General features: G+C 41.2%; 1 protein-coding gene across 1 annotated transcript in view; it reads right to left on the minus strand.

The window, feature by feature from the left end:
- The window catches only part of ALK (ALK receptor tyrosine kinase), a 908,221-nt gene that overhangs the window by 61,466 nt on the left and 821,199 nt on the right, over positions 1–25,556 (minus strand). The window contains exons 13-14 of the mRNA XM_060245392.1: positions 13,880–14,027; positions 393–524 (exon numbers count right to left, since the gene is read on the minus strand). Of these exons, the coding sequence (XP_060101375.1) occupies positions 393–524; positions 13,880–14,027 (280 nt within the window). The remainder of the gene's footprint in view (positions 1–392; positions 525–13,879; positions 14,028–25,556) is intronic.

Genomic DNA, 25,556 nt, shown 5'->3' on the forward strand with positions numbered 1-25,556 from the left:
GGGGCACCTACAGCACCAGACACCCTAGGGTCATCCCTGCCTCTAAGCACTGAACTCTGTGTGCTGTTATCAGTACACCAGGCACTATCTTTCTTGCCTGAGGCTTTCCTGCAGGCATGGCCTCTCAAAGAACAAAAAGTGATGAGTGTTCTATTTTGAGATGTATAGTCAAAACTCTAAATGTAAATATGATAGGCAAATTGGAAAAAAATTAAATGGGAAATTTGTATCAAAAAGTCTTGGACAGCATGTGTTCCAATTAAAATGCTCATGAGAAGGCCAAATTAATATTCTCCCTATTTGTAGCAACTGGAAGGAGAGTCAATACACCAAGTCCATTCATGTGGAAGGGTGTAGCGTAACATATCTATACAGGCTGTAATTGTGTGTACCTTAAATATATAAGTTGCTCCTCCACCACCACCTCCTCCTCCTGCCCATTCATGGATGGTCTTGTTTGCTTTAATTTCTTCTTCAACTACATTATTCTCACCAATGCAAACTTTCTGTATGATGTGGTTGGTCTGCAGATGAAAGAACAGGTCCAAGTTCAGAGAGCAAGAATGGGATTCTATATGCACCAAGGGCCATAATAGTTGCAACATTGGAGATATATCCCTTTGCCATTTATATATTAAAATGATTCCATACTGCCTTTCCTTACAAAATAGTAGGCTCTCCATGCCTTTATTTCAAAGTATACTACTAATTTGACTTTAAAAAGTGACTAATAGGGAAAGAATATTTAACCTTTTCCTCTAGCATGAAATTACCCTCTCCTTTGAAGCCAGTAGCCCTGCTGAGGAAACATGCATGGGTAATGGAAGGATTGGCAGCCCTCTGAGAGCATGCAGAGTGTTCTATTGTCCCAAACCCTGCACTTCCAACTGGGCTGTCTTTCTCTAACCCCAATTAAGAGTTTGAAACCTTTGAAAAGGTGCCACCAGCTGGCTCTTAGGCAAGCAGCACACCTTTTTCTTATCTTTATGTATATAAAAGTGGCCTCCACACACCACATAGCCTCCTCCAAACTGGAGAAACAGCACGAAGTTTAACCATTTTGGATAGACTGCCTAAAGAGCTCCAAAGTGTCAGAGAAGTCTAAGCTCAAGTCAAACAACTTCCAACTATCTTGCCTCTCACTCCACAAACTACCAAGAGATATGTCTCTCAGCGATGAGAAATCTTACAGCTAGGACTGGCAGGCAAATGTGCCATTTTAGCCCATGAGATAAAATAATAATAATAATAATAATAATAATAATAATAATAATAATAATAATAATAATAATAATAATAAATTTTTATTTATATCCCGCCCTCCCCGCCGAAGCAGGCTCATAAAAAGTTATGACAATGAAGATATTGAAGATGAAGATGAAGATATTGGATTTATATCCCGCCCTCCACTCCGAAGAGTCTCAGAGCGGCTCACAATCTCCTTTACCTTCCTCCCCCACAACAGACACCCTGTGAGGTGGGTGGGGCTGGAGAGGGCTCTCACAGCAGCTGCCCTTTCAAGGACAACCTCTGCCAGAGCTATGGCTGACCCAAGGCCATTCTAGCAGGTGCAAGTGGAGGAGTGGGGAATCAAACCCGGTTCTCCCAGATAAGAGTCCGCACACTTAACCACTACACCAAACTGGCTCTCTAGAAGCAATGAAAAAATAATTCAAAACCAAGTACCTGTGGGTATTTTATTAATGGAAACAGGTTATTGTACATTTACACCCAAGGGACTGTCTGGAATGAAAGGCAATTCTGATAGCAAGCTTTAATGTTCAGACAATTAGCATATCACTTAAAATAAACTTGATCCTCCACATGAACCTACTGATGTGACCTTGAGTCAGTCACAACAAGTTATCTCAGAGATGTTCACTCAAGAGCAGTTCTCAAAAGAGCTCTTTCAGCAGCTCCCTCAGAGTGTCTGTTGTGGAGAGGGGAAGGGAAAGGAGATTGTAAACTGCTCTGAAACACTGAGTTAAGGGAGGGGTATAAATCTAATCTTCTTCTAGACAGATTGTTATGAGATATCAGTCACAAAGGAAATTCCATATTTACTTACGTATAAACAGGTTTTGTGGTAAAGAGTGGGGGCATAGAAGGGCTTTTAGCCTTTAGTCAGAATGGAATTTGGCCAACTTGACCAACTTAAGATAGTAGCCAATGAAGCCTAGGGTTCTTTCTGCTATCTAAGAGATGCTAATGGCAGCTTGTGGTATATATATGTTTTACTGGGGTAATGGTGTGGGAAGAAAGAATTAAGAACCCCTTCCGTTAGCTCTACTTCCCTGATCAAATCAGAAGCCTCACACATTTTGAAGTTAAAAAAAAATCTTGAAAATGTGACCGCAGATCTTCCACATCAAATCAACTTGCCTTTAATATAAAATTTTAGCACCTGCAACTCACTCCCCTCTTGTGCCTTCTGACTTTCCCCCTTTTTGTACTTACAAGCAGTGGGGCACAGAATTATTGTTACTATGGTCACACCCGTCAGAAAAGGAAGATAAGGGATAAGAGCTTAATGAAGAAGACCCTACAATCTTGCTCTGGTTTGTATTCAGGCTTATGTAATGCTTAATGTAACAATTCCAAAGTGAATTTGGTACTCATAAAGTGTTAGGTTGACAGTCCCATTAACCAGTGGTATATTTTTATCTGTGAAGAACATTATCAGGGCGAAAACGTGATAATAAGAATGTTTGGCTCTCATGCAGATTTCAAGGGGTTCTTCAATAAAAATTAATTATTGGAATCATCTCACAGATTGGGAAACAAAGATACAAATCGAGGGGGGGCAGGAAAAGGAGAGGTCAGTAGTAGAGTCCAGAATACTGGTGGGCTCCTCTGCCTGTGGTTCCTTCCCTTGACAGTGATATTCAGCCAAATTTTACTCTGTATGTGAGCTTGGCTGAGCTGCAGAGCACAGCAATGACTGCATACCTTCCCTTGTGCAGGGAAAAGGATAACGAATTCATTAATGGAAGTGGATTAACAATGTGCCTGGTAAAACAACAAGGAAGATGTTCTGAGTAACTCGGTATAGATAATTATTTCCCTGGGTGCTTTTGGCTGTCTTTGGTTTCTCTAGTCTCTGGGATACAGCACACTTCTAACGCCAGAAGGATATGGTGCAGCATCAGCTGATGTTCACTCCATTCACTTATTCAGACATTGGAACAACATAAGGATGATTCAGATTTTTTTTTTTAAATAACAGCATAAAATCTGAACTGCTGGCTCAAACAGAAGGTCTATCCAATCTATCACTATGCCTTTAAACACTTTAGCTAGTCACTGCTGATACCATGCAGCACCACAGACAGAACACCTCCATGTTGCCTAAAAAAAAAGAAGAAAAAGCTTTTTGGCAAGTCAGTTCACCTGCCAAACATCAAGTTCTGGTCTACACAAACATGTACATCATGTTATCTGTATATGATGACTGGCAGATGAATGTAAGAACTGGTGCCAATGAAAAGCATTGGGCTTGACATTGTGGAGGGAAATGTAAAATGTTCATATCATATTGATAGGCTGGAAAACTGGGATAAAAGAAATAAAATGAATTTTAATGAGGATAAATACAAAGTTCTGCATTTAGGTAGGAAAAACCAAATACATCATTATAGGATGGGGGAGACTTGTCTTGACAGTAATATTTGTGAAAAAGATCTAGAAGTCTTAGTGGACTGTATGCTGAACATGAGTCAGCATTGTGATGCGATGGCTAAAAAGGCAAATGAGATTCTGGGCTGTATCAACAGAAGTGTAGCGTCCAGATGTTGTGAAGTGATGGTATCACTTTACTCTGCTCTGGTTAGACCTCATCTAGAGTATTGTGTTCAGTTTTGGACACCACAATTTAAGATGGATATAGACAAGCTGGAAGGTTTCCAGAGGAGGGCAACAAAGATGGTGAGGAGACCGGAGACCAAGTCCTATGAGGAAAGGGTGAAGGAGCTGGGTATGTTTAGTCTGGAGAGGAGATGACTGAGAAGTGATACGATCATCATCTTCAAGTACTTGAAGGGCTGTCATGTAAAGGATGGTGCAGAATTGTTTTCTGTTGCCCAAGAAGGTACGACCAGAACCAATGGACTGAAATTGAATCAAGAGTTTCCGACTCAACATTAGGAAGAACTTCCTGACAGAGTTGTTCCTTCCTTGGAGGTTTTTAAAGAGGCTAGATGGCCATCTTACAGCAATGCTGATTCTGTGAATTCAGCAGTTCATGAGGAGCAGGGCAGGAAGGGTTGCATTAGCACTTAGTTCTTGTTTCTTACATGTCCAGGGAAATGCTGGTTGCCACTTTGGGGTCAGTCAGCAATTTTTCTTCAGGTCAGTGTGCAAGAGATCCTGGAGGTTATTGCCATCTTCTAGACATGGAGCAGGGGTCATTGGGAATGTGTGTGTGGGGGGGGACGTATTTGTGAAGCCCCTGCACTGTGCAGGGGTTAGACCAGATGACCCTGGAGGTCCCTTCCAACTCTATGATTCTATTCTATATCAATGCTGGCTCATTCATTGATCTAAGCCTTCATTTGGTCTGTAGGCCAAAGTGCCACTATTAACTATGCTCTAGCAACCAAATTTTGAAGACTGTTCGGAAACTTAAGTTGATATAGAGTATGGCAGCTACACATATACACAGGTACTAGCAACTGGAAACATAGTCTCCCTATACTAAAAGAAAACAGTGCCTTTCAGTTTGCTCCTAGGCATAATTTAAAGTTCTGCTTTTGACCTATAAAGCCACATATAATCTGAGGCCATATGAGCCTGCTCAACAGTCAGTATCTTCATTAGAAGTCCTTCTCTGTGTACCATTTTAAGTCAGGCATGGAGCTGCTATGGATAAAGTCTTTTCTACAGTGGTATCACTGTAATAGAAATTTAAGTTCATATTGCACCTACAATACTATTTTTTAAAGTACAAAGTAAAGTCTGGGCTTTTAATGATATCTTATTGAAAGGTGAATATGTGTATATTTTAAAATAGCCATTTTGTTTTAAATTGGATTTTTTTTTACTATTTTTAAATTTGTACGTAACCCTTGGATGATTTTTTTTTTTATTGGGGGAGGAAAAAATACTTTAACAAACAATAAACATGCCAGGTAGCTATTTCCATTAGTGTTCTTCAGACCTTCACAATTTATAGAGGGAACCCTGACCTGGATAGCCCAGATCTTGGAATAGATCTCAGAAGCTAAGCAGAATCAGCCCTGGCTAGTATTTGGATGGGCAACCTCCAAGTGATACCAGGGGCGTGACTCAGAGGCGGGCAATAGCAAGCCACTTCTGAAATATCTCTTACCTTAAAAACAAGACTAGCTTTCAACTAATGGTGCATAAGGCTAAAAGAGCTGGAACTTCTGACTGCCAGACAATCTTAGAAGACGAAGAAGAAGATACTGGATTTATATCCTGCCTTATACTCTGAATCTCAGAGTAGTCACAATCTCCTTTACCTTCCCTACCCCCACAACAGACACCAGAGGTAGGTGGGACTGAAAGAGCTCTCATAGAAGAGCTGCCCTTTCAAGGACAACTCTACGAGCACTATGTCTGACCCAAGGCCATTCTAGCAGCAGCAAGTGGAGGAGTGGGGAATCAAACCCAGTTCTCCCAGGTAAGAGTTCGTGCACTTAATGACTACACTAAACTGGCTCTCCTGGCTATACTAGGATCTCCTGGCTATACAACACACATTGCTACCATACTATAATTATTAATTATTATTATTATAGAAGGGAGTTCATTGTGGGGTAAGAAAGAAGTGATTGCCTTAATGCAGCTTATTTAATGATATTAACTAAATCCAGGTCTATGTTAAGATACACTTGGAAGTACTTCACAAGCAGAAGAGACCCTGATCAACTAGGTCCTAAATTCATTATTCAAAAAAACTTACACTTGTTCAACAGTAGGCTTCCACAGAAGGCTGTATGTGCCATACCCTCTCTCCCTCAAAAAAACAACAACGAAACACCCGCTAACTCTAATTCATAATTGGAAAAGGGATGGGTAGTCAAATGACTTAGTGCAGAGAAACCAACAGATCACAACTAGATTTTTTTTTAAAAAAAGAAAGCTTCATGGCAAAGACATAACTGATTACAATCCAATCAAGTTAAAGCCACTTTCACAAGTCAATGCAATTTCTTTGCCTTGTCGAAAGAATTACATTAGCACTCAATAAATCCTTGCTAAGATTACACTGGCCTATAATTTAATGACTCCATATATTATGCTGTGCTGCAGTGCCCAGATTATGGATACAAATTTGTAGCCTGAGTAGTTTTCGCTCCAAAATATACCTTTTGTATTGATGTAACTAGGATAGAAGTACATCCTTGTTGAAGACTTTTCCTGCTACTGACTGAGCTTTTGCACTATGGACCCCATTTCCTTCACTCATTTTGTAATAATAGCATAAGCATCTGCCATCTGGACCTTAGCCACCTGTAGGTTGTTCATGTCAAGAATCGCATAGAATACTAAATGCCCAGTGCAAATGGCATGATTGTCAAGAAATTGGACCTCCAGTTCAATTTCTTGTTCTTGCATTGAACACTGATTAAAGCTTAAGACTGCATTATAAGTAGAGAGGGAACATCTGGTGTTCATCAGCAAGTTGCCTTTGTACTTCTTGGATAAGCACTTCCAGAACCAAAACATTAATTATTTACCAGAATGGCATTAAAAGTGCCAGTGCTCTCCTGCTTCACCAACTCTTGCAATCATATAGGGATGGGAAAAGAGGTCCTAGATAACTGTCTCCTTGAGTCATCTTTTATGACATAGTAATGTTAACAAAACTTAAAAGGTCTGGGTTTTGTGTTAGCTGGAGGTCCCCCAGGTGATGCAAATTTCAAACCTTTAAGAGGCTAGCAATTCTGTTGCTGATTGAGCAGCTTGATTCAACTCTCCATAAGCACTGGTTAGTCATTCCATGGGTTAAAGTCATACCTGACTTACAAAGGAGACTTGAAATGATTGTCTGGTAACTATGTCTTATGATATAACTGTGTAGTTAGACCCATAACTGGTAGTTCTTCATATTCTGCATCACTACTAAATTTATTTGAAAATATTTTGCACTCTTTAGTGAATACTTTTTGAATATATCTGGTTGTTCTGTGTTTCAGAAGATAAGAACATAAGAACTTAAGAGAAGCCATGTTGGATCAGGCCAATGGCCAATCCAGTCCAACACTCTGTGTCAAACAGTGGCCAAAAAAACCCAAGTACCATCAGGAGGTCCACAAGTGGGGCCAGGACTACTAGAAGCCTTCCCACTGTGCCCCCCCCCCCAAGCACCAAGAATACAGAGCATCACTTGCCCCAGACAGAGAGTTCCAACAATATGCTGTGGCTAACAGTCACTGATGCACCTCTGCTCCATATGTTTATCCAGTCCTCTCTTATTTTATTTTAAAACCTGCAGCTTTATTTAATCTTAATGCATTACAACAATGCCAGAAACAAGAATGCAAAAATATAAATAAATATATATAAAACCACCACCACAAAAATAATTGAGCAAACTTAGAAGTATAGCCATCTTAAATGAGTAGAGGAAGAACATTAACAAGATTTATATAAAACCCTGTAGCAAAATAATTATAAAAACAAATAACAAATAGGAATTAAAAATAAAAGTAATAACAATAATAATGGAAGAAAAAAGAAAAAGGGAGGAGAATATAAATAAATATATACACACGCACACACACACATATATATAAACATATACATACACATTCATACATATACATGAGAAATCAAATAAAAATAAAAATAGAATTAGTAATAATTAAAAACAAATAAATAAGAGACTCTGTACCCGGTAGTGGAGATCCCTTAGCCCAGGAAGGGGAAAGGATAAAAAGAAGGGAGAAAAGAACAAATAAATAAATAATATATTAATATATTAATTAAAGAGATAAATCCAAAATTAAAGAGGATACACCAATCCCCTCTTGAAGCTGTCTATGCTTGTAGCCGCCACCACCTCCTGTGGCAGTGAATTCCATGTGTTAATCACCCTTTGGGTGAAGAAGTACTTCCTTTGATCAGTTTTAACCCGACTGCTCAGCAATTTCATTGAATGTCCATGCATTCTCATATTCTGAGAAAGAGAGATAAGTACTTCTTTCTCTACCAGCTCTATCCTATGCATAATTTTGTAAACCTCTATCATATCACCCCACAGTCAACGTTTCTCCAAGCTAAAGAGCCCCAAGTGTTTCAGCCTTTCTTCATAGGGAAAGTGTTCCAGCCCTTTAATCATTCTAGTTGCACTTTTCTGCACTTTTTCCAATGCTACAATATCTTTTTTGAGGTGTGGTGATCAGAATTGTACACGGTACTCTAAATGAAGTCGCACCATCGATTTATACAGGGGCATTATGATACTGGCTGATTTGTTTTCAATTTCCTTCCTAATAATTCCCAGCATGGCGTTGGCCTTTTTTATTGCAATCGCACACTGCCTCGACATTTTCAGTGAGTTATCTACCATGACCACAAGATCTCTCTCTTGGTCAGTCTCCTCCAGTTCACACCCAATCAGCTTGTATTTATAGTTAGGATTTTTGGCCCCAGTGTGTATTACATTGCACTTGCCCACGGTGAACCTCATTTGCCACATTGACGCCCACTTGCCCAACCTTGACAGATCCCTTTGGAGTGCCTCACAATCCTCTCTGGTTCTCACCACTCTAAACAATTTAGTGTCATCCACAAATTTAGCCACTTCACTGCTTAGTCCCAACTCCAAATCATTAATGAACAAGTTAAAAAGCACCAAACCAAGTACTGAGCCCTGCGGTATACCACTGCTTACCACCCTCCACTGAGAAAATTGCCCATTTATGCTCACTCTCTGTTTCCTATTAATTAGCCAGTTTTTATCCACAACAGGACTTGTCCTTTTACACCATGACTCTTGAGCTTACTAAGGAGCTTTTAATGAGGAACTTTATCAAAAGCTTTCTGGAAATCAAGGTAAACAACATCTATTGGGTCCCCTTTGTCCACATATTAGTTCACCCCCTCAAATAATACTAACAGGTTAGTGAGAAGATCTTCCCTTACAGAACCCATGCTGAGTCTTCCTCAATAACTTTTGTTCATCAAGGGGCCTACTAATTTTCTCTTTGATAATGGTTTTCACCAACTTTCCTGGTATTGAAGTCAGACTGACTGGCCTGTAATTTCCCAGATCTCCTCTGGTTCTGGAGTGGGCAAACATTTCCCATCTTCCACAATGAAGACGGAGGCAAAAAAAAAAAATGCATTCAGCTTCTCAGCCATTTCCTTTTTCTTCTTCAGTAATCCTTTTACCCCTTGGTCATCCAAGGGCCCCACTGCCTCCCTGGCTGGTTTCCTGCTTCTAATGTATTTGAAGAAATTTTTATTGTTGGTCTTTATGATTTTTGCAATATGCTCCTCATAGTCCCTTTTTGTCTACCTGATCACAGACTTGCATTTGATTTATCACAGCCTCTTTTCCCTTTTATTAACCTCACTTGGACTAGCTTTCCACCGCTTAAAGGAGTCCTTCTTACCTTTTACAGCTTCCATTACTTTGTTTGTTAACCATGCAGGCTTTTTAAATATGTATTTGTGCCTTTCCTGACTTGTGGTACATATTTTATCTGAGCTTCTATGATTGTAGTTTTAAATAGCCTCCGAGCTTCTCCAAGGGTTTTGACCCTATTTACCTTTCCTTTCAGTTTCCTCTTCACATGCCTACTCATCGCAGAGAATTTACCCCTTTTAAAGTTAAAAGTGGTTGTATTGGTCTTTTGGGGCAACTCCCTTATACAAATGGAGAAATCAACAACATTATGGTCACTGCTCCCAAACGGTGCAAGCACATTTACATCTTTCACCAGGTCTTGGGCATTACTTAGGACCAAGTCCAGGATTGCCCTTCACCTGGTAGGTTCTGTGACCATCTGCTCCATAGCACAGTCATTGAGAGTGTCTAGAAACTCAATCTTGTTTTTTTTTTTTTTTAAAGAAACTCAATCTTGTTCTCCTGACTAAAATGCAAATTGACCCAATCAATCTGCGGGTAGTTAAAATCACCTATTATGACACAGGTTTTACATTTAGCCATTTTACAGTTTAGGTCGCAATCTAAATCCAGTGTCTTAGACCAAAGCATCCACCTACTGGTGATTTGTTAAAAGAAACTCATTCTGCAAGTGTCCTATCTTGCAGGTTTGACATTCTGAGTTAATCCCAGAAAGATCAGGAGTTTGCCTTCTGATCATAGGGATGCTCTCTAACAGAATAGTGGCAGACTACCCTCCTGGTTTGTGAGGACTCACTCCAGATTGGCTGTGTAATTATGAACTTCCTGCACACCAAGGATCCCTGGATTGGGAATTCTTGGCAATGATGCAATTTCAAAAGACATCATCTCCCTTTTCCCACATCTCAGACATTTTCCTTCAAAAGACAAAAACAAACTCAAATAGATATTAGAAAAAGAATGAAACACAGCCAGGATCTATCATCTCATCTATCATGCTAACATTTAATTCACTTGTAACCGTTTTCTTTCATGCAAACACAAACATGAACAGACCCATTCATAACCAGTGAATTCTGTGAGACAGGAAAGATGAACCATCTGGTAAGTGATATGTGACTGCCATCCTCAGCAGAATGGACTTGAAGGACAAGAAGCCAAGTGCACCAACTATAACAGCACTGAATTGCCACTGAGCCTGAATCTTTCAGCCGACATGGGAAATTAAACCTGGGAAATAATACTCCCTAGAACTGACTTTGCCTGTGGAGCTAGCATCCATTGGCACTCACAACTTTTCTCAGCAGTGGCAATAATACAACTGCAATTAGAAAGCTACCAGATAGCTATTAGCGATCAGATTAGATAGGCAGAAGAGTGCTAGGATGGAATGGTCTACCCCTTTTAAGATTAACCACTCGGCATCAAGTGGCTAGAGTCCAAGAATGGCAAGCAGTGGTGGTTCCATGCTTTGATCTTTCTGAGCTACTGAAAGATCCTTTTTCTGCATTCAGCTGCAAACAGAATTCAAATAATGGTTCTACATGGCACTTAAAAACTGGCCTCCACAAACAAGATGTTCCAAAGTAGTGTTTTTCAGCAAATGTTTCACTTCTTCTTGTGATTTCCCCCCAACATTCCTATTTTCTGATGGCTGGCTGGGTCTTGAAGCACTCATGATTGAATGCTTAATGGCCCTATATGGCCGAGGACCAGCCTACCTGAAGGACCGTCTCTCCTCGTATGAACCCCAGAGAGCACTGAGGTCAGTAGGAAAGAACAGACTGACTACCCCTGGGCCAAGACAAATTAAACTACAGAATACTCGCTCTCGGGCCTTTTCGGCCGCAGCCCCACATCTCTGGAACCAACTCCCAGAGGAGGTGCGGGCCCTGCGGAACCTTGATCAGTTCCGCAGGGCCTGCAAGACCACCCTTTTTAAATTAGCTTATGAATAACTGAAATCCGCCATCAACATCAACTAGAAGAGTGTCAAGGATAGCGTCAAAAATGTTTTAGTTAATTGTTTTAATTCTGGTTTTTAAGGTTAATTTAATGTTTAATTTAATGTTTTTAATGTAACTGTTTTATTGTTGGTGTACCATTGGTCACCGTATTGTTAGCCGCCCTGAGCCTGCTTCGGCGGGGGAGGGCGGGGTATAAATAAAATTTATTATTATTATTATTATTATTATTATTATATGTTTTTCTTCCTTTAGGGTTGCTGGGGAGTGGGCATTAAGTCATGCTTTTCATTTTGTATCCAGCCAATGTCACTATTCATAATTTTTTTAAAAAAATATTGCTTACAATTATATAATAGCATGATTATGAGTAAAAACCCGTAACATTAACAATGCTTTGAATGTTTGTTAAGTGGAAAATATTATTGAATGCCCTCCCATTTTATAATGAATAATTAATTAACAAATGACAATAAAGAAGCATCTGGCAGTCAAAGGGATAAAATTTAAAGTAAAACCTGACATTGCAACTGTGTGTTATGTTTTAAAATATGTTAAAATATATGTGCTGTTTTTTAAAATATAACTACGAATGTGGTTGAGAAAAATATGGGAAAGCAACACATAAAACAATGGAACACAACAGGTTATCAGTGACATTGCTTGGATCACCTATTCCAAATGAAACAAAGAGTTTATTGCCCAGTTCAGACATGCACAAAATGAACAAATCCACTCCTCTACCTGTGACATGGAGTGATGGCACAGTTACCTCAACCTCCTTCCTACATAAGAACATAAGAGAAGCCATGTTGGATCAGGCCAATAGCCCATCCAGTCCAACACTTTGTGTCACACAGTGGCAAAATTTTTTATATATACACACACACTGTGGCTAATAGCCACTGATGGACCTGTGCTCCATATTTTTATCTAAACCCCTCCTGAAGGTGGCTATACTTGTGGCCGCCACCACCTCCTGTGGCAGTGAATTCCACATGTTAATCACCCTTTGGGTGAAGAAGTACTTCCTTTTATCTGTTTTAACCTGTCTGCTCAGCAATTTCATCAAATGCCCACGAGTTCTTGTATTGTGAGAAAGGGAGAAAAGTACCTCTTTCTCTACTTTCTCCATCCCATGCATTATCTTGTAATTCCTGATGTACCTGCACTATCTGAAAACATCTGTATGGGGACTTCATGCCAACATTTGGCATATGGGATTACAAATTAGGCAATAGATTCCTGAATTTTATTTGGAAGGGCAGGTTATAAATCCTGTCTTCTTCTCCTCTTCTTCTTCTACATGCACATCCTCAGTTCAGCTATTCAGCCACCATGTAAGTGTTTCAGATAAGGTGGGTAGAAAGATACATTCTCATTTCACACATGAGAGTGGGTTCAATATGGTCCTTAGCAGGGGGGGTTTTTTGTAGAAAACATCCAGCAGGAACTCATTTGCAAATTAGGACACACCCCTGATGTCACCATTGTTTCACACAGGGCTTTTTGTAGAAAAAGCCCAGTAGGAACTCATTTGCCTATTAGATCACACCCCCAATGCCAAGCCAGCTGGAGCTGCGTTTCTGTGCATTCCTGCTCAAAAAAAGCCCTGGTCCTTAGTCTATGCAGGCATATTTGGGGGGTCGAGAATTAACGAGCATTTTCTTGAGAGGGGGTATTTTTGTGTCATCTTGTTTTAAATTGTTTAATTGTTTGACTGTTGATTTGTATTGGTTTTATTGTGATTTTACAATGTTGTCTGATCCCTTGAGCCCACTTGTGGGGTAGGGTGGGAAATAAGTTAAATAAATGTTTGTTGGAGAGTGTTTAGGAACCCAAACAAATCTTTGTTACACTTGTATTCCAGCCTCCCCTGCAAGCAGGCTCAGGGTGGCCTTAAGCCATATCCGGTAGGAAATATATTGAGAAACATGTTCTAAATCAGGGGTCCTCAAACTACGGCCCGTGGGCCAGATGCGGCCCGCTGAGGACGTTTATGCGGCCCGCCGGGTTATGGCAAAATCAGACCGGAAGTGACGTTCGACCTAAACTCGCGTTAGCAACGCACACTTCCGGCACTGGGCTGAGGCGGCGGAGACAGAGTGTGAGGTGATACCGAGGTGAGGTGAGTTCCCAGGCCGGGGTGTGTGGTTTGGGGAAGGGAGAGAGATGCAGAAGACGGAGAACTGACGGCCCGCGGCCTTGTACAGTAATGGCAGTCCGGCCCTCCAACAGTCTGAGGGACAGTGAACTGGCCCCCTATTTAAAAAGTTTGAGGACCCCTGTTCTAAATGATAAAAACCTAAAGCTTCCAGTAAATGAAAAATATTCATCAGGAGGGATGATCACTTACACTAGGACAGGCATCTTCTCCTTGTTGTCCCACCAAAATATATAGGGCTTCATTCTTCTGGAGTTTAAAAATCCCCACCACATAAACACCATGTGACCTCATTATGGTATTTTTCCCTTTGCCACCAGCTGCCCCATACACTGAGATGCTGGAAAGAAAAGAAAAGAAAGGATAAGTCAAAGGACACATGGAATAAACTATATGTGCATCAAGTACAAGTAGAATATCACATTCTGACAGCAGAATAATTCAGGCTTCCTTGGTACTGAATCCGAAATCTCCAGGTTCTTCCTTGTCCCAGCCCTTCTTTCTTAACTCATCTGTTCATCTTGGGTCTACCACACTGACTATTTTAATAACAATACCTAGACTTTGATGGTACTCATCCAATGCAAGCAAATTGAAGCAAAGGTTTAACTCACAGAGTGACTCCAAGCAGCTCACTAAGCAAGAGAAATTTTTGGAATCTGACCTGACTACGTTCGTGTCACTTTCTGTAATCTAAACAATCATTCTTCAGCAAGGTTTCAATAGACACCAGAGAGGAAACGATGGTCACAGGATAGGGTCCCTTGAACAGATGCTACGATGAACAGGAGCTATTGAGCTGATTTGTAGCAGGAAGCTATAACGGCTAATGAGGTGCACTATCGAGCAAGGCAAGCTGGCAGGGCTAATTGGCTGCAATTAGGAGCCATATTTTTCTATGTATGAGTAGATTTTGCATACAAGCAATAAAGCCAGGAACCCAGAGAGACACTGTTAGTGCCTCATTCACCAGCTGTGAAGGAAAAGGCAGCAGCAAAGCCTGGGTCATGGCTGCTCCATGTTTGTCAAAGCCAGTGGCTACAAAGAGGTCATTTGTTCTGCCATTGATTAAGGGCTACAAATTTATACAGTTCCTGAGAGTGCTGGTGATCATCTCATTGAAATAAGTAAAAGTTGGTCAAGTAATAGTAATGTATAATAAGACTACCTCTAGGGGATACAGAGATATCAAATAATGACCCAGTTCTGCAAATATGCCTGCATATCTGCTTTACTCATAGAATCACAGTGTTGGAAGGGGCCATATGGGCCATCTAGTTCAACCCCTGCTCCATGCAGGATCAGCCTAGAACATTCCTGACAAGTGTTTGTCCAGTCACTGCTTAAAGACTACCAGTGAGGGGGAGCTTACCACCTCTCTTGATAGCTGATTTCACCGTTGAACAATTCTAACTGAAAAAAATGTTTTTTCCTAATATCCAGCTGGTACCTTCCCACTCTTAATTAAAACCCATTATTGTGAATCTTTGTTGTGTATGCGGACTCAGGTTGTATATAATAAATGGTGTACCTGCCTGGCACATTGGAGCCTTTAGGACTGAGCTTGGGGACTCGGGAACAATGGGCAGTAGGATCCAAATCTCTGCTGCCCTGCTCCAATCACAGGCCCCCTGCTGGTTTGAATGATCCAATGGCATCCTTGAAGTGTATTTAGTTGGCCCCATTGGCCCAGTTCTCCAGTCTTAGAGTTCAGCCTTTACCATGCTGTACTTAATAAAAGAGCTATTATCACAGCAACAGTGATAATTCATTGAGCCCACTATATTATAGTTTTATTCTCTGCTGTCAACAGGAACAACTCTCTGTCCTCCTCTAAATGACAGTCCTTCAGATACTTAAAGCAAGTAATCATGTCCCTCTTCAGCCTCCTCTTCTCCAGAGTCAACGTTCCCAAGTCCCTCAGCCCTTCCTCATAGGACTTGGTCTGCAGACCCCTGATCATCTCATTGCTCTCCTCTCCACCCTCTCCATTCCATCCACTTCTGCTATTAGGTGTGGGGGTGCATACAACATGTATTGGATATGTTAAGGAGACTTAAAAAGGGGTAGCATAGACTTCTGGGATCTGTCACCTTGGCTTCAGAGTTGCTTGCAGATCGTCTTTCTGCGGCAACTCTGAGTCTGGCCATTGGAGGGGTGTCACAGAAGTGATGCCCCCATAGAAAAAGCCCGGAGAGGCTTTTTCTTCAGCATGGGACTTTTACCGGGGGGAGAGGGTGTTCAACAGCAGCTGCTCCCTGTGCTCTCTGTGCGTCCTGAAGCTCCGCGGCCATGAAAGCTGGCATATCAGTAGAAAAAGAATGCCCGACCGCTTTTTTGCTTTCACTTTTTCCAGTACACCTTTGAAGCAGCATGACTCTACTTAACAAGTAGGTGTTTTTCTAATTCTACTCCCTGATGGGTCACTCTGTATAACAACAAAAGACCAGCTCAAATGATTTAGAAGCGGCCTTGAAATGCTACGAGCAGTCTTAATTATTTAAACTGGATTGAATATAATCACTAAAATTGACCTGGATTATAATTGGACATACATTCATCAAAGAGATTACTAAGAAGTTGCAATACGATCTGAACACAAAGGAGATATATTGTAGGGTTCTGTCTCTATCGCCTGACTGTATTTGAAAGAATGGTTTTTAAAACTTCAGTTGGAGTTGTTGTGGAATGGGGATTAACAGGAGCTTGAAGCGAATTTACAATCTGATTTAAGAGACTGAGTTTTGATATCAGAAATTGCACCGCTTAACAAAATGTCACATGGAAAAGATATCTGTTTAAATCTAATTTATTTGAAAGACGATCTTATCTCATTTATGCAGCTCCTTAAAGACCAAATGAATTGTTTTATGCTCACAGCTAATGAAACTGTAAACCTACAGGGGTCAACTGTTAAAGAGACTGTATTAACGGCTGTGAAATTGGAAGGGGAAAGTGATACTCTTATTTATTTATTTATTTATTCCGGGATTTATATCCCGCCCTTCCCACGAGTGGCTTAGGGCGGCTTACAACAAACAATAAAACAGTAAAATCGGAATAAGATAGTTACATTTAAATCAAACATTTAAAAACCTAAAAACCTTAAAAACCTTAAAACTAGTATTAACTATACAGTAATCACAGATATCTAGAGAGCTACATTAGTCCAGTCAGGCGTAAGCTAACCGGAAGAGGGTCGTCTTACAGGCCCTGCGGAACTGAGTAAGAGCCCGCAGGGCCCTCACCTCTTCCGGTAGCTGGTTCCACCACATAGGGGCCATTGTAGAAAAGGCCCTGTCTCGAGTTGTCTTGAGATGCACTTCCTTGGGCCCGAGGATATTAAAGAGATTTTGGGTGCCAGACCTCAGTACTCTCTGGGGAACGTGTGGGGAGAGACGGTCCCTCAGGTAGGCAGGTCCCAGGCCATATAGGGCTTTAAAGGTAATGACCAGCACCTTGTACCGGACCCGGTATGTTATTGGAAGCTAGTGCAGAGCCCGAAGACCCGGCCGAATGTGTCCCCATCTTGGGAGGCCCAATAACAGCCGGGCCGCGGCATTCTGCACCAGCTGCAATTTCCGGGTCCGGCACAGGGGCAGCCCCATGTAGAGGGCATTGCAGTAATCCAACCTCGAGGTGACCGTAGCGTGGATTACTGTTGCTAGGTCGTCGGGGTCCAGGAAGGGGGCCAACTGCCTTGCCCGTCTAAGATGAAAAAACGCGGACTTGGCAGTGGCCGCTATCTTCGAAATAAACAAAGGAAAAGTAAGATGGTCTCTTGTGACGCATTTTCAAAACTAGACCGGAAATCAAGATGCAGTGAAATTAGGCTGAGAGGGAAAAATGGCGATGAATTCTTCCCCTGTGGTTGAGGGGGCAGGCCATGTTGAGAAGAGAAAAGCTGCACTCCAATCAACAAATCAGGATTTGGAAAACCTTTCGGAAAAAGGATTTTGAATTTTTTTTCCTGCGTTGGTGAAAGGCTGGACAAGGAACTCTGACTAAGAAGTGAAATGTGATATCAAAAGACAAACTGTGATTAAATGGGTTGCCTTGGATGCAATATGGGTGCAGAAATCAAAGGAATTTAAAAGTTTTTAATCTTTGGGAAGAAGGACTCTGGAATCTGGGTTTTTTCCCCCTTGTGAATAAATAAACATGTAACCATTAATAATGAACAGAGGTTAGATTCTAAAAGAATAAGGGAGATTTTGAAGAAGTAATGTTAATGAGTGCAGATAACATATTTCTCTATATAGTAGATGTATTTACAGTATGCCTATTTAATGAGATTGTTTATAATGATATAAGAGTATGATTAAAGGTTGAAAAGGCAGATAGCATAATTGCTGTGGAATTTGGCAGATTTGGTAATTTGGCAGACTTGTTTTCAATATGTTATTAGGAGAAACGGGTTAGACTGAGATAGATAAATTATTCAGTTGTATTTTATGTAATTTGCTAAGGATCAAGAAATGATTTTTATGTGCTTTTTAATAAGGTTTTTGCTAAATCAACAATCTAATCTGTGCTTATAATAGGCTTAAATTAGATAAAATTGGCGTTGAGACAGTTTTGAAAGAAAAATCTTTTTTCTTAATTGGTTATATTTAATTTGTGTTTAAGAAGAAGTGTTTAGATTTACATTGCTTTACTAGTTTATTAAAAGAAATCATTCCTTTTTTCTGGTAAAGGAAGAAAGGAAGGTAACATTTAAGGAGATTTTTATACTTGCAGGTAGAATGATTTGAACATTTTATCGAGAGGTGGAATTATACCTGATACATTTGTACTGGTTTCTGTTTTCCCCATTCTGTCAAGGCCCCTTTTCCCATCTTTTTTATGTATTTTCTGCAATGCTTCTTTTTTTGTAGTTTAAATCAATAAAACTTTTTAAAAGTAAAAAAAAAGGGGGGGTAGCATATAACTCACAGGCAGCACAGTGAATTTTGGGGGTTTATTTTGTCTCTTTTTCAGACTTTTGTTCATTTAAAGCAAGCAATCATGTCCCTCTCCCAAAGCCCCACATTTACAGAAGTAAAATGGTTTGATGGCTAGTATAATATAGTGGGTTCAATGCAAGGAAGAAGCGAGGTGCTAGTGATCATAGCTCTTTATTAAGTACAGCATAGTATAGCCTGCACTAAAAGACTGGAGAAATGGGCCAATGGGGCCAACTATATACAACTCAGGGTTCCCACACAAGCACATTATTGGATCATTCAAACCATCAGGGGGGGGGGCATGATTCGAGCAGGGCAGCAAGGATTTGGATCCTGCTGCCCATTGTTCCTGAGTCCCCAAGCTCAGTCCTTATGGCTCCAATGAGTCAGGCAGGAACACCCATCGTAGTCTTCACTTAGGTCCTCATACACAACAGCTAGTAAATTACATGATTCCATCTTCAGATTTCTTTAGGATGGGGATAAGTCTGGAAATACCCACTCACCCACCCTATAAGTCTCCAGTGTTTGTGCTATACAAGAACTTTTTTATTATTACTCCAAAACAGGGAGGTAAAATGGCCCAAAATTGCCTATGGACTGTCCAATTATCTTCCCATCCATGTTCTTATTGAAAATCTAAAGCCGCCTTCTTATTGCTCATTTTATGTAGTCTGGACTCAAATGTCCCTCAAACAGAAACCGCATTTATCATGTACTTCTCTGGAGAAACCACCAGGGGTGTCAATCTCATTTGTTATGAGGGCCAGAACTGACATAAATGAGACCTTGTTGGGCCAGACCATGTGTGTCATGAAATATAAGGCCGGGTGGTGGAGATATATACTTTATAAAGGACACAGACAAACACAATTAAAGGGTTAAAAAAGCTTAGATTAGACAAACAAACACAATTAGACAAACACAATTAAAGGGTTTAAAAAAAAAAAAAGCTTAGCTCTTGCAATATTTCTTTTAACAGTCTCTGATAACTGAAGGAAGCAAGAGAGAGGGAGAAGGAAGCAGACTTGCTTGCAGGCCTGACAGGATCGCTCTGGGGGCCTGATTCCTGGGATGCTGATCAAATTGGAGAATGAACTGCATGTTTGACACCCCTGACCTAGACCATCCTATGAACTTGACCTAAAGTGGGAGAGACAGACAGAAACTGCTGGGAAGCATCTTGAGGATGCAAAATTGCTCTCTCTGGGACCTGATGTGGGATAGTAAATCATCACATGTGCTAGCAAATATTACAAAAACATGATGAGAATCTACAGGTCTCCCCTCCAAGAGGAACCCTGAAGCTTGTTGCCTCTTGGAGAACTGGAGAGAATGTAACAGTATCCTATTATTTTAAGGTTCTTTCAAAAACAATGCCCCCATCAATATTACTTTTTGCCCCATTTAAATAAATATTCACTCCCTCCTTTGATTTCACTTTCCTGAAGCCAAACTGTTTGTATAGCTGGTGATCCCCAGCCCCAGAGACATCCAGCTGTTCCCAGCCAGGGCCAGGGCCTTTTCAGTCCTGGCCCCAGCTTGGTAGAACTCTCTGCCAAATAACATCAGGGCCCTGCAGAATCTTATGCAATTCCACAAGGCCTGCCAAGCTTTCAGTTGAGGGCAGGGACAGTTTAATTCTGGATGGCACCCACCCCTGCTCTCCATCTCCTTAGACTGGCTTAAATCCTCTCCCCCACATCCACAAGGTGTCTGCAGACTGGAAATGGAAAGAAACTGCAAATTTCATCACTTGGTCTCTTAACATAATGTATTATATGGTTAGTACTGATTTTATGGTTTTTAATGTTTTTATAATGTTGTACATCACTTAGAGCCCTACAATAATAGGGATTAGGCAATTTATAAATTTAATAAAATAAATAAAAACTAGCCCTCTAGCTAGGATTTTTTTCAGGGGGACTCCAGGATGCCAGGAAGGGTAATGTAATGAGAGAGAGTGGGAGGGAGGGAGAGCCTGGGAGAGTGCAGGGCCCAACAAAATTCATTTGAAGAGCCTTTAAATGTGTGAACCTCCCCCCACCCAAGAGCACACAGCTGGAAATATTTTCTTTCTTTGTCCAAAGTACTCACAAAGCATTCAGATGTTGCTCACTCTCTTCCCACAGTGTCTGATTTGAATTATGGTTTTCTGTTCTTGGTTGATTAATCCAGCCAAATTAGAGCCCCCCACCCATCTCCTCCCCTTCTGTCCATGTTTGCAAGCAAGGCAACTGCAAGAGTGCCTGGTAGCTGCTGCTGGACCCACCAATGGCCCAGGTGCAGGAGAAGAGGTGGCAGCAGCCCTGGGAAGCAGCAGCTGCAACAGTGTGGGCCAGCTTGGAGCAGGCACTGTCCCAGGCTCCTTCCTTGCTCCAAACTCCTTGCTTCAAGCCCCTCCCTTCCCTTCCTTCACTGGCGGTGGTGCGTGTCAGCAAGAAAAATGAAGGAATTTAAAGGAACACATAGCTCTTTAAATAACATCCCTTCTTTTGCTGGCATGCACCACTGCTGTGGTACAACTCAAGGAAGGAAAGGTATTTAAAGTTTAAATGCCTCCTCCTTCCTCCCTGATTTGTGTCACAGTGGCAGGATGTGCCAGCAGAATGTATTTAATGAGACTCTTTAAATTTCTTCATGTTACTTGCTGATGTGTGCCACAGCCCTGCTCCCCTCGCTTGGCCCTGCAGCAAGAACAAAAGAGACGTCATGTTGGATCAGGCCAATGGCCCATCCAATCTGTATCACACAGTGGCCAAAAAACCCCAAGTGTCATCAGGAGGTCCACCAGTGGGGCCAGGACCACTAGAAACCTTGCCACTGTGCCCCCCCACCCCCCCAAGCACCAAGAATACAGAGCATCACTGCCCCAGACAGAGAGTTCCAACAATACACTGTGGCTAATAGTCACTGATGGACCTCTGCTCCATATGCTTATCCAATCTCCTCTTGAAGCTGTCCATGCCTGTAGTTGTTGCTGGTTGCCCCAGGCTCCCTCCCCCTCCTAGGAAAGGGGCAGCGCCCAATCAGGAGAGGACGTCGCCTCCAATGTCCTACCACTGACTATAGCCCTGATAGCTCCCAGTCTAATTAAACATGAGGTAGTGGTTTATGTTGCCAGTGTGATTGTTGCTGAATTCACACTTGCAGTAGATTCCAGACAGGTCAGGGTGATCTGTCCCCCCCACCCCCCAGCTAATCATGATATCTCTTTCACACTGGATGATTATTGCATCCCACCCACCCGCCGCCCCTTGTCTACCCATCTCTAAAAAAATTGGCATGATTTTTTAAAAAGAAAACCCTGCATCTTTGCCTAGCACTATTCCAGAATAACACAATGCCTGAATTTTTCAGTAATGTTAATTACTGGAAGCTACTGGGTGTCCCATCACGTTCCAAATGCTTTCCACACTTTCCAAATGCTAATTGGGAATATGCTTCCTACTCAATAGTCCTACAGTTAAAATACTTGCCACTAGTATGTTGCTATGTAGTAACATGTTAGGAAATTGCCCTGTCTTTTGTTGGACACTGAGGCAATTCACTGTGAAAATGCAGAGGAAACTAGCAAAGGGGACATTTCTCTAGTCTGAATAGAAGGCTTCTGCACACATGAGAAATATCATCCCAACAATTACATGCTGGGAAAGATTTTTTTGCTAGTTTTTTTTTTTTTAGTTGAGCTTTTACTGGGGGGAAATGGTCTATTCACGATTTGAACTGGAACGGAGAACAATGCTGTTCGGAAAGAAAACAACAAGAAGAAAGCATATAACTAGAGTTGCTGAAACAGAGAAATATGCCTGTGTTGAATTATCTGAAATAGATACAGGTAAAAGAAGCATAGGAACTGAGACATATGCTACTGGGAAGACAACCCCCCACCCCCAACCCTAGAGACATTTCTTAACCAGCCTCATATAAAGTTTGGTTGACAGTGCAGCATTGCCATCTCAAACTATTCTGCTGGCATGCAGTTTTAAGTTAGTTGATACCACTGGCATTGAGTACCAAGTCACGCCAGTGTAGAGAACATTGTTACCATCATACTGTTTAACTCTCAGATGGTTGGCACCAATTATTTAAATGTAAGCTCCCAAATGTGCCATATCCTTTACAAAACATCAGTATATTGATGACCTCAAACTTTTGATCTACTTGCATATGTATCACAAAACAGAATCAGACAGGGGCTGCTGGTGAATTTTGCTTCTTCCTTAGGCATTAACATTAAAGAAATGAGACTTTTGTGCATATAATTTACTACTTTTTCCCTTTGCTTTGGGGTTATATTTTATACGTGTACATACTATATGCCAGCCTTGAAAAATTCTTCTCACCCGTTCCCCCACAGGCAAGTCATTCTTTTCTGGATGGCTGAGTGAAACATCATTAGTTTTTTCATTATCATCAATCGCCCTGGAAATGGGTAGGCGAGCAGATTTGGTGCCTCTCAGTCAATTTCACTAGGTGCCTGCTCTGTTATTTTATATGACTGTAACACTAAGTTATGGATGCTCAAAATCTAGAATCTATTGTGCAATGTCACTTTTCCAATCAAAACTAAAAAAAGGTAAAGTATAAAACAGCACACTGTACCTCAGATATTTAAAAATATCACCATGATCTTCAGTACAGAAAACTACCTGCAAATCAGTGGCACGCTCACACCACTCGATAAAAATGTATGCAATACAAAGCCAAGATTCCCTGTTCCAGTGGAGGAAAGGGATTGGTTTAACAAGCCTGTCCACATCATAGAGTTCAGCAATCAGTGGCTTAACTACTGACTCTCTTATTTCATTGAGCAATGACATGAATAAATATTTGTTTAGTAAAAGACTATTTACATTAGACACAGTCATATTTGAACATCACCACTAGCTGGCTAAAGCGTTGCTAATTAAGCAATATCCCTTGTTAAGTTTACCTTAATGATGATTTTATAGCAGAATGTGCTTTAATCAGCCTTTAAGCTAAACTCAGTGGCATCAGAAAAAAAAAGATGGATAGATATTATTTACTTATATGCCACATCAATGTTTTAAACAATTGTTTTACATTAGGATCTAGAGCTCTTTATGTGCTGCAAGGCACACAAGGAGCCCTTCAGTGTATGGGCTGGCTCTTGCAGTTCAAGAGAAGAGACTCCTCCGTGCACCCTTTCGCATGCACAGAGTCAGCCTGCCTCTGAAGTGAATAGGGAAGCCCAAAGTTTTGCTTGTTCATCTCCCATTGAAGTACCACCCCTGCTTAGCTTCTGAGATCTAAATGAGATTGGGCAACACTATTCCACTGCATATCCCTAATATTCATATACCTTAAATTAATATGCAAAATTCTCTGTCACACATACACTCACCCCTTTCTGGCCCTATTTGAACCCTTAGGCCTTCAGGTCACAGTGCTGGATGACAGGCACAATTTCCCTTCTCAGAATCTAGATGCTGTCAGTGTAATCCTCAGGATTCTTAGGAGTAGACCCTACTGAATAGACTCAGTAGGATTCTGAGCCAACCTGTTTAGGATTGCAGTGTATGCTTAGCAAACATATGCTTCCTGCTCAATAGTCCTACAGTCTCCCAAGCCTCCCTAAAAACAATCACCAAAAGACAAGAGTTCTTGACCTCTCTTTTGATTCTGCTGCACTTCAAACCCTTCCCAGTCTTAGCTTTGGGCTCCCAAACACTTAGCTCCTGATATTCTGAAGCCAGAGAAGTTTTAATAGAAACAAAACTAACAGGTTTCCTTTCCCTCACAGAAGGTGTGCTAAGGCTATTTTATTTCCTGGAGCAATTGGCTATTTTGTACTACTGTACCAGCTCAGCCAAACAATGTCAGAGACACCACTGCCAGAAACTGCAGAGTGGAACTCTTTCATGCAACTGCATACCTGCTAAAAATGTGATGTTCAAATTCCAGACATACCCATAGGTAAAGACTCATGCATCAACAGTTAATTCAGTATATTTCACAGCAGATATGCAAAGGACTGTGTGTTTTTGTATCTAATACTATTTAAAAGCCAATTACAATATTTGAAGGTAAAGAGGAGTCTTGTTAAAATAGCAGCCACCTAATTAAATACAAGTTAAATGTGCATGTGAATAATGTCAATAATACTGAATACAACCTCCATGCTTCTTGGATTACGCTGTCCACAAGTAAGTCCCATTGGTCTGAGAGGGGTTTGTTCCCAAGGGCATCTGCATAAATACAGCTTTAAACCATTCTTAAAATGCCCAGTGTGATGTCCTTGGTGGTGGGGCAGGTTAGCTATTATTTTTGCTTGCCAAATCATCCTTAATGAGGCTAGGTGAGGCAAGATTCAGTAAAAGCATTAGCATACAGAGAAATTTCAAGCCATTATACTTCCATCTAACTACTTCTAACCATTCTGTTGTTGATGTGGACAGAGGAAAATGGTAAAGTCCAATAAAGGCCAATATAGAAGAGAAGTAAAAGAGAAGTAAGGACAACTTCTTTGACTGATTAATTGGAACCTTTTATATTATTTGGAAAGTCTTTAATTGATTGCCCTGTTCAGTTAGCAGCACTAATTTCTACTCATGCTCAGTGGTACTGTCATCACAGGGCTTTTTTTTTGTAGCGGGAACTCCTTTGCATATTAGGCCACACAATCTTGATGTAGCCTATCCTCCAAGAACATACAGTAGGCTCTGTAAAAAGAGCCCTGTAAGCAGCGGTGGCCCAAGGGTGTGTGGCGCCCCAGGCAGATGCCCCCCGCTGCCCCCTGCTGTGCTGCCGCCTCTGCCCTGTGACCCCCCCTGGGGCGCTGCAATGCAGCACTGTGCTCCATAGCACCCCCACCCCCTGTGCTGCGTGGTGAAGCAAGGCGGCGGCACCCCCTTCCCTTCATTCCCCCCCACGCGTTCACAGCCTGCCACACTTGGACC

Source organism: Heteronotia binoei, chromosome 1 (genome assembly GCF_032191835.1).
Source record: "Heteronotia binoei isolate CCM8104 ecotype False Entrance Well chromosome 1, APGP_CSIRO_Hbin_v1, whole genome shotgun sequence".
Taxonomy (NCBI): Eukaryota; Metazoa; Chordata; class Lepidosauria; order Squamata; family Gekkonidae; genus Heteronotia; species Heteronotia binoei.